This window comes from Triticum urartu, chromosome 1, assembly GCF_003073215.2.
Source record: "Triticum urartu cultivar G1812 chromosome 1, Tu2.1, whole genome shotgun sequence".
NCBI lineage: Eukaryota > Viridiplantae > Streptophyta > Magnoliopsida > Poales > Poaceae > Triticum > Triticum urartu.
The window spans coordinates 363,717,794-363,728,024 of NC_053022.1; the positions used below are offsets into that span (position 1 = coordinate 363,717,794).

At 44.0% G+C, this 10,231-nt stretch overlaps 1 protein-coding gene across 1 annotated transcript; it reads right to left on the reverse strand.

Moving 5' to 3' along the window:
* Positions 1–2,414: 2,414 nt before the first annotated feature.
* Positions 2,415–3,654, reverse strand: LOC125533664 (glutathione S-transferase F11-like). The gene is made up of 2 exons (XM_048697042.1): positions 3,369–3,654; positions 2,415–3,272 (listed from the first exon to the last, which is right to left on the reverse strand). Exons 1-2 carry the CDS (start codon positions 3,568–3,570, stop codon positions 2,707–2,709), a joined length of 768 nt encoding a protein of 255 aa, XP_048552999.1. The 5' UTR covers positions 3,571–3,654; the 3' UTR covers positions 2,415–2,706.
* Positions 3,655–10,231: the final 6,577 nt, after the last annotated feature.

The window sequence follows — 10,231 nt, forward strand, 5'->3', positions numbered from 1 at the left end:
TGCTCTTACGTTGACAGTTTCACAAGATTTTCCTTCATTCTACTCTGAAACATAGGGGAGAGATCAACATCAGAACCACAACAAAAATTCCACTGTAAATTCCTCTAAATTCACTATGTAAATAGTCTTGTATCCTCTAAATTTACAGTGTAAATTTCTCCTAAATTCCAGAGTAAAAGTAGTTGCAAACAAAATGAAGTAATTACAAATGCAAGAACATATACACTGCAAAAAACACAGTAAGTACAGTGTAAATTCGTCCTAAATTCCAGAGTAAAAATAGTTGCAAACAAAAGGAAGTAATTACAGTGGAAGAACACAGTAAATTGCAGTCCAAAATTTACAGTAAGTACACTGTAAATTCCTCCTAAATTACAGTGCATTTTAATTACTTCATTTCTGAAATGACAAAAAACAAAATAAAGAAAAAGCCAAAATAACAAAAGAAAGAAAGAACATGAAAGACAAAATAGAACATACTTGATTGAGATAGAACTTCAAAAGAGCTTTGTCGAACCCTCCTTCGTCTCGAGATAGATCCTGCAAACAAAAAAGAAATAAAACAGATCAAACAAAATTAAATCAAAACTAAAAACTAAAAAATAAAACAATAAAGAAGAGAAACGTAAATAAGTAACTACCGGAGACATAGGATAAGAACCATCTTCTGCAAAATCATTAGGCAAAAAAGCTTCACCAACTGAATCTGCACTCTCTAATGATGATACTAATGGAACATCCTGATGACACACTTTTCATAGCCTACCCATTTTAAACCTGTGTAAACGGAAACCACACTGGAATTTAATAATTTTGGTGAAACCATAGTTACATTGGAACTACAATCAAATTACACTGTAAAAATCCATTAAAATTACATTGGAATTAAATGGGTAAATTGCACTGAAAAGTACACTGTAAATACAATCAAATAACACTGCAGAAATCTCACTCAAATCACACTGTAATTACAACTGAAATTGCACTGGAAAATAGCGCTGGAAAAAATGGGTAAAAATTACAATGGAATTACACTGTAGTTACACTGGAAATAGCACTGGAATTAAATACACTCGAATTACACTGTAATTACAATTGAAATTGCACTGGAAAAAATGGGTAAAAATTACACTGGAACTACACTGTAGTTACACTGGAAATAGCACTGACACTGGAATTACACTGTACTTACAATTGAAATTGCACTAGAACTAATGGGTAAAAATTACACTGGAATTACACAGTAAAACAGACATAAAGTTACAGTGACATTCTGGGAAAATTACACTATAATTACAATCAAAAATCACCCCTAGAAGCAAAAATACAACAGTCTATGACAACACTGAAAGTGACTGACCAAACAATTGACAACACTGAAAAGGAGCACCAGGAGCCAAATTTCATTGGAATATATAAAGAGCTAGAGTAGGAAAATTAACAACTAGCATAAGGGCATGATCAGGAAGCATCAGGGAGCATGGCAACATGAACAGAAACATGAGCTCGGCATCTACAAGTACACCTACGGCATCCCGTTCATCTACCAGTACACCTACGGCATCCGCACCAACATAAACACGAATCCCGCTCAACTACATGAACATGAGCAGGTACAAGAGCACCTACAGATCGGCCTCTCACCTATAGAAACATGAGCACCTACACGAACATCTACAGAAAATCCACACGCTGCATCTAAACAGACAAAAGGGGAACAAAACAACCACAAGCTGCCCTCTCACCTACAGAAAATCCGCACGCTCCAACTACACAGACAAAAGGGGAACCACAACAATCAGAAACCCTACCAATCACACCTACCAGCGGCTGCACCAGATGAGCGAGAGGTCGGCGTGAACTGACCTAGATCTGGAACGAACAAGAGCAGAGCAGCACAAGTGCGCGACGGAAAGAGAGAGAGAGAGAGAGAGGAACAACCAACCGCGACAACCGAGGAGCGAAGAGGAAGGGGAGAGAAATCAATCTCCGGTGGGGGAAGGTCGCAAATCGCCATGGACGGGGAGAAATCACCTCCTGCTCTGCCGCTCGAGCTCCGCCTCTGCCTTATCGAAACAGAGAGGACAAAATGAAAGAGGAGGTAACGGGGAAGGCACACAGCCCGAAATTCAAACAGGACAAAATCAGACCGGCCGGGCGTGGCGGTAACGGGCACAAAAAACCGCATAAGACAGAAAAAACCGGACCCGACAAGAATAACCAGCGCGAATCTCCGCGCAAGAACGAACGGACAACAACTTGAACATAAACGAATTGAAAAACAGCCAGCTGTAAAATAGCAAATCCGAAATATTAATATTCTCCAATAAAATTGCACCAGAGCTGGCGATATGGCTTCAGACTGTGTAGATCGGAAAATTCATGCTCGTGCTTGCTAGTGCAGTATCCGAACCAAAAGACAAGGGAAATCATTTTATTGCGCTTATTATTACACGATTCAAATGATCTTTCGACCGCAACAGGAAGGCAAGGGCGAAACACCCATGCCGATGAAGAACACAACGCATACGAGATTATTCAGAAACAACGAAAACACATTACAGGGCAAAGAAACCAATCCAAACTGTGAAGCGCGGGAACGGAAATGCCACGGATAATAGTGTATGTGGTGGGGCAGTGGGCGACACCTTCTCGCGGAGCGGCGGCCGTGCGCCGCGAGGAGACGACGGCGACCGTGCATGGAGATCAGAATGGCGCCTCGGCGGACGGCGGGCGCTGCAGGCTCTTGACGTACACCCAGGACTCGCGGCTCGAGACGTCGGCCCACCAGCGGCTCACGTTCCTGCGGGACTGGATGAGGCGGGCGGAGCGCTCGTCGGAGGCGAGGCGGTCGGCGTTGGGCATGTGGGAGAGGTCGGCGAGGGTGAACTTGTCGCCGGCGAGGTACTCCGCCTCCTCAAGCCGCTGGTCGTAGATGTCCAGCACCTTGCCCAGATCCCTGCTGCTCTTCTCGAACAGCTGCTTCATCTCCTCCACCTTCTGCATGTGGGACGGGCTCATCATCATGTCCCGCTGCTGCTTCTGCTGCCTGCCGGCGCCGGCGCCGGCGTCATTCCTCCCGTCGAGCGGCATGGTGCGCGGCAGGTAGGCGAGGCTGTAGATCATGTCGGCGCTGGGCACGTCGAAGCTCTGCGCCTCCGTCTGCAGCCACTGCTCGATGGAGGAGCGCTCCAGCGCCCCCGTCCCGATCAGGTCCAGGTTCCCCTGCCTCTTGTACTTGTCGGCGATGTGCCTCAGGATCTTCCTCGACTCTGCACCCACGCGCATCATCCACACATTTCATCAACGTATACTAGCGTGCATCATGCAGATGAAAATCTACGGACATTGTTTGTTGCGTTGCTTACCGACGAGGGTGACGTTGCCGTCCTCGAAGGTGAGCGCCTCGCCGTGCGGCTGCAGCTTGAGGTACTGGGGCATGCGGTTGGGGCCGCGGAAGGAGTCGACGCGGATGAGCTGGAACTCGACATCCTTCTCGAAGAGGCAGGCCAGGACGCGGGCGACCTCCGACGACGTCGGCGACCCGAACACCTTCACGGCTCCCGGCATCGTCGCTGGTCACTCCCTCTACTCCTCAGTTGATCGTTGATCGATGGGTGGGTGCTGTGTGGCAGATCTCGTTGTTGTTTAGGACCGGTCCACAATGGCCATATATATGCGCGCGCATGATGGAAGGTTGTGTAGCCGGGAGCCCGGGTCTGGGAGCAATACCTTGCTTGGCGAGAGGTTCTTGCAAAAGAGAAAGCAAAAACTAAAGAGCAAAAGCGCCCAAAGTGCGATCATGTATCATATCGTCCACAACGAATCCTGGGAGAAGAGACTGAACTGTTAAAGCACTGCTCCCCGCCATGTAAAGTGCATTAACAACTGGCGATTAGCCGAAAATATATGCATGGTAATATCCGTGGCATGCCTTTGGGTAGGCTTTATGCTATGTATGTGACACCTGCTTTTAGTAGGCAGAAAATCGACCCCGAGCAAGATCTAAAACAGGCAACGAAGGTGACAACAAACAGAGACAAGTCATGCATTGGCTACGTTATATATACTAATCCTATTGTTGGAAGTTGTGAATATATTCGTTGAGTGAGTAGCCTAGGTACTGAATCTGCATGCACGCTGACAGATTTTTAGTATCAGATGCAGTGGCGTCCATCAAGGTAAAGCATCATCGGTGTACTGTACGGACTAGTGACTGATGTTTGGTAGCTCTTTACTCTTTCCGTGGATCTGCAGTCCGACCAAAGGCCTGACCATGTGAACTGAGGTTAAGGTTTTCTTTTTTGGTGGAACGATCCCATTAGGATTTAAGTTTTAGACTTGATACTAGGGTTCACATCTTTCTGATTTTTTTTAAGACTTTTCGGTGATGTTTCTTCAGCGGGAGGAGATGTTTTCGTCGGCTATGAAGGCGTCTGTGTTGACTTCATTAATATTGAGATATTGTACCTGTTTGATATCTCGAAGATGCTCATAGAAATATGATGTGCGTGTATATAAGATTCTATGTATGTTTTTTCCCACAAATATGTTCGTGTTTCTGGGCATCTGCATTGTATTGTATTAAACCGAGGCCTGGACCATATTGTTTCCACAATTTTATTTTATTTTTGGGGTCGGAGTCGGACTGCTCTCAGATGCAGAACCATGCGTAAAGGCTCTCTACTCACTGCTGACGCGCGTCAATGAGTAAATAGCTACTCCCTCCTTTCCGATTTACTCGTCGTGGGTTTAGTTCAAATTTGAACTAAACCCACGACGAGTAAATCGGAACGGAGGGAGTAGTAGTGTGCGTTTCATTCGTCAGTGTGTCTGGCTGTGTCTGGTTTTTTGGTTTCCCGGTTTTCCACAGGTGGAGCGGTGGTGTTTTTGGTTTTCTGTTTTGGGAGTTTTCTGTTCTTTTTATTTTATTTTTTTCAACTATTTGTATTTCTTTCCATTTTCCATTTTCCTTTTTTTTCCTTTGCCTTTGCCTATTTTTTATTTTTTATTTTCCTAGTTTTTTCTACTTTCCCTTTCGGACATTATGTGAATTTTTTTTCATAAAAGTCATGAGCACTTTTAATAACTACGTGAATAATTTCTAGAATGTGTGATATTTTTTTTAAATTACATGAACACTTTAAACAAAATACATGAATGCATTTTAAAATTACACGGACGTTTAAAAAAAATTTATGAACATTTTTATAATATACAAATATTTTTAGAAGTCACATAAACATATTTAGAATACATGAATACTTTTTAAAATCAAACTCACATTTGTTAACATATGTCAAGATTATTTAGATGCAAGGTCAATTCTAGCGTAATTGCACTCTGGGCACGTGCCCGGGCTCAACGCTCGCCCTTACGTCAACTCAGGTGAGCTTGCAGGGCGATCAAAGTCATCGGAACTATCGAGAAGAACGACCAACACAGGAAAAATGAAGTGTTTTCTTTAAATAGGCTAACTAGGCCTTATTCTAAAATTATCTAATACTCATCGTATTTAAAAAAATTAAATGAATACAAAAGTTGACATAAAAAGGAAAGGGAAAAGTTTTTTTTTTGTGAAACAACTATAACTTTGTTCATACTCATAATAATTATAGGTACACTGACTGGGACTTAAGATCCAAGAAAATACAAAGTAACTCGTATGACTAAGAATTACAATGAAATCTCTTGAAAACATCTTCTTTGCGGTATCAATCTCTGTTCAAAAAAATATTCCAAAGACTTGGTAAAGAGGCTGCAATTGGGCTGGAACAATGATATTGTCACTCTTTCACCTGCACGAACATTATCAATAATGATTTTTGAAAACACCTTAAGTCGTCCATCCAAAAGATGGGACGCCTTGATCGATGAATGTACTTGGGTCGGGGATGATCTCCTAAAAGTGCAGGCCGTCTAATCACCTTCGTTATGATGTCAATGAAAGATTTCACCTCCACAAAGAATCAGACAAAAAAATCTTGATACAACAACATAAACTCATCAGATCCGAATAATATCTGAAAGGACAAAAAACTCTCTAATCTCATGACACCACTAAAAGAATGAGGCGAAATTTATTCTCACAAAACTATGATAATCACTAGACGTTGACGAAGAACATAAAGGTCTTGAAGATTCGAAATCGGTGTAAGTTTTTCTTAGAGGTTCGGCCCACTTGCTCGGGTACTTAGTATACCGTTCCCTAATGGGCCGGCCTAATCTTATAGGTACTGGGCGGCCCTGCTGTTAATCCATGCAATAAGCGGACGGGAATCCTATTCCCACGGGAGCTATGTTAAAAAAAGGACGTGTCTACCGAGCGGCTGGGGCTCGATAGGAATCCGTGGCGGCCTCTCCATTTTTAGTATGTTTTTGTCTTAATCAAATAAATTAGGAATTATTTTGTCCTCCTAGCCAGAAAAAGACAAAGACTAGACGACATGTTTAACCAGAATTGCAAAAGCACATACACGAACATGTGTGAACGCATTTAATTCAGATTTATAAAATTTAGAAAAGCCATAACTTTTGAACGAAAAGTCGAAATTAAGACCCGCTTTCACTGCTGAAATCCTCGCGATGTGCTCTTCGAAACTAGATCCCACATGGATATGTTTCGATAAACTTTTTTTGTGCAATTTTGTCCCCGTTTTGTGCAACTGGCTAGTTGTTGATGTGCAACTACCTAATAGTCGATGTGCAACTTTTTCTTTATCCATGGATGTGCAGTTTTCAATGATGACACCTCACCTCAAACTACCCACTATCAAGTGAGATGTGCAACTATGTCTGCTGCCTCCAGCCAACCGCTTAGTAGTCGATGTGCAACTTTTCTCCTCTAGTTGGAAGTGCAATTTTCACTGTTTGCTACCTCGGCCAACTGCCAAGCAGTGGATGTGCAACTTCGAAAACTGTCCTCCCAGCCAACTACCTAACGGTTGATGTGCATGTGTAACTTTCCTCATACCCGTGGATGTGTAGTTTTCATTGCTAGCACCCCTTTCCATCCAACCCAGCTAGTGAGATGTGCATCTTGAGGGTCTCACATGTAAACATTAATGTGTGTGTAACTAGACTACATTACCACGCCAACTGAGTATATGTGTGTAACTAGTCCTGCCAACTAAACATCAATGTGTGTGTAACGAGACTACATTGTCACGCCAACTAAGCATATGTGTGTGCCAATAGTTTTGCCAACTAAACATCAATGTGTGTGCAACTAGACTACATTGCCGCGCCAACTGAGTATATGTGTGTGTAACTAGTCCTGCCAACTAAATATCAATGTGTGTGCAACTAGACTACATTACAAGTCAATTGAGCATTTGTGTGTGCAACTAGTTTTCCTGCCAACTAAACATTATTGTGTGTGCAAGTAGACTGCATTACAAGCTAACAAACATCATCGTGTGTGCAATTAGTTCTCCTGCCAACTAAAAATCAATGTGTGTGTAACTAAACTAAATTATAAGCCAACTAAACATCAATGTGTGTGTAACTAGTCTTCCTGCCAACTAATAAACTACTCCTAGTAATTTGTACTAGTGCAAATTATTGGAATCATTATTGGGGCTTTCGGCTGTTGTTAACACATATACTTGGACGAACGGGTATTCGTTTGATGAATTCGAGCCTGCAGCGCTGCTGCTCTGGCTCCACGTCCGTCGTCTCCCGAGCGACCTGCTAGCCACGCTGCTCCGGCTCCATGGCCGGTGTCTCCATTCTCTAGCAGCCGTCGTCTTGCTCCAGATCAAGGACAAGCTCATTTCCCCCTCCTGTATCCGTGCCTCCTCCGGCCACTCCTGCTACATCCAAGCCCGTTCTTCCTCCTCTCCCAACCGCTGCAGCACGCCTAGAACTCACGGCGCCCGCTGCTCCCTTCCCCCTTCCTTCGTCCAGAGCAACCTTTGCCCTCCACCCAGCCTCAACAAATCCGGTACGGGTGGGTACGCGGCCACCAGATCCCGTGTGTACGCGAGCGGCGGCGCTCGTCCCCTAGTTGCGGTGGCCGGCGCGAGAGGATTGGAGGCGGCCGGCGCGAGAGGATTGGAGGCGGCCGGCGCGAGGTGTGGTGGCGGCCGACGCAAGGGGGACGGGGACGAAGGTTGCGGAAGGGATAGATAGCGACAAACCCTAGTCGTTGTGCGGTTGAGAGCGCCCGACCAGGTAGCACCCGGTCCACGCGTGTGGCGATTCGGGTTAGGATCGAGCGGCCAGGAGCCGGCCGCTCGTTCTGTCTATTTAGTGGCCGGCCGCTTTTTAGATTTCAGGTTAAAAAAATGTCTAGGATTTCCTAAAACAACCGTGCTTTCCTGTTCGAGCTCGACCAATCGCAGCAACCAACTGCACATCACTTCCGTTTGTGCTAGTTTACCTTCCTTTATGCTTCTTCATTCAAATAACCTGTTTTTTTTTCTTTTTCTTTTTTGTTTTGGCCGGTTTTCTTCTTTTTTACTCTCTAAAATTCGTGAATTTTTTTAATTTATTAAGTTTTTCAAAATTCATGATATTTTATTCAATTTTATGAACCTTTTTTTTCAATTCGATGAGCATTCCTTTAAAATCGATGATTTTTTTAAAATTCGATGATTTTTTTCAAAACTGATGACTTCCTTTTGGAAAATCATGATTTTTTTAAAAAAATTGATGGTTTTATAAAATCAATGAACTTTCTAAAAATCTGTTAGCATTTTAGTTATTAATTGTGTTTTCTGAATTTTTTCTAAAACAATCTCGAAACATAGAGCAATCAGCGAGCGGTCGACGATGAATCAACGAGCGAACAACTATGGGCCTTCATAGAAACAACCAATGAAAGGACGTTGTAGGTACCAGTTAGGAGCTCCCACTATGTCTCGCATACCAAAATCTCTAACTAAACAGTACCCTTGCAGTGCTCCACTTGTCGGAAACTGAAAGTCTCTCTTTTTTGTGGCAAATTTGACAATTTTGACTTTGGGACGAAATCAATTCACGGAATGAACTGCCCGTAAAACTATTTCACAGCACTGACCCTTTTGTGTAGCGCCCGCCACGCAGGCGCCACACCCTACGATGCAACGCCCAGCTCTGGGGCGTTGCACGCCTGTCCACCGTGGCAGCCCTTGGGCCCGCACCCAGTAGTGCAGCGCCTCAGGGCTAGGCGCCACACATGTAATGTGCAGCGCCCGGCCCGTAGGCGATGCACTGTGACTTATCCAGCGGCTTGGCCCCCCTCCACCACTCCCCCCACCCCACACACCCCGACCCGAGCTTTGCCCCCTCTCCCACTCTCCCCCTCTCAAATCCTCTCCCAAAACTTGCAAATTTGAAGAATTTGTCCGTGGATTTCGAAGTCATACCCTCCATCAAGGTAATCTTCTCCGATCCCCTTGTTTTGATCCAAGTAATGCTAGTTTGGGGAAACCCTAGTTTTGTTTGGATCTAGAGATTTGCATGGAGATGTGAGATCTTTGTTTGCCAATTTCCTATGATTAGGCTTTGTTAGTATGTTAGGGTTATTCTTATGGGTGTTCTTATGTTGGTGCTAGGGTTATGGTTATGGTTAGGGTTATTGTTAGGGTTAGGGTTAGGGTTGTTGTTTGATATATATATTAGGGTTTGTATTCCGCGTTAATCCTTAAATTAGTACTCATGGAAGCAATGTTACGTTGTGTTGTTTGAATGCTTATAGGGATGGGAAGAACATGTGTGTTTGTTCATCATGAGGACAAAGACGCCTTCTTGAATATATTGAACCGGATCCGGATGAGCTAGATATGGTGTTTGATAGTAGTCCTAGCTATGCGGAGCTCTTGCAACAAGTGAGGAAAGATTTGAATTGGATGGACCCTAGTGATATCGTTGAGTTGGAGGGAAGGCATAATGTAGGTTTTGGAATGCACATCCGTTGGAAGACAATGCGTATCAACTCGGAGCAACGTTGGGTTGCATACAAGGAAACGGTGGCCGATTCACTTGACAAGGCTCTTGAGTTATTTGCAACGAAGAAGGTTGATTCAAATTTGCATTTGGACTTGAACCGAAAACCCTCCCCTTTGGTTGCTAGTAGCCCCCCACCCTTGAAGCGAGATGAAATTGTTGAACCTCTTTTGACCCAAGAAGTGAGGCCAACATTGAGCCCGTTTACAAACAACCAAGATGAAGCTTTGCAAGAGGACAATGATGAGCATGCGGACGATGACAATGAAGTTGATCTCCATGACAACAATGTGGGTGATCT

Excerpts from the sequence above, each read along its gene's own strand:
- LOC125533664 (XM_048697042.1), bottom strand. The coding sequence starts at position 3,570 with ATGCCGGGAGCCGTGAAGGTGTTCGGGTCGCCGACGTCGTCGGAGGTC. Across the intron at positions 3,273-3,368 it reads CGGCAACGTCACCCTCGTCG|AGTCGAGGAAGATCCTGAGG; the intron begins GTAAGCAACGCA and ends GCGTGGGTGCAG.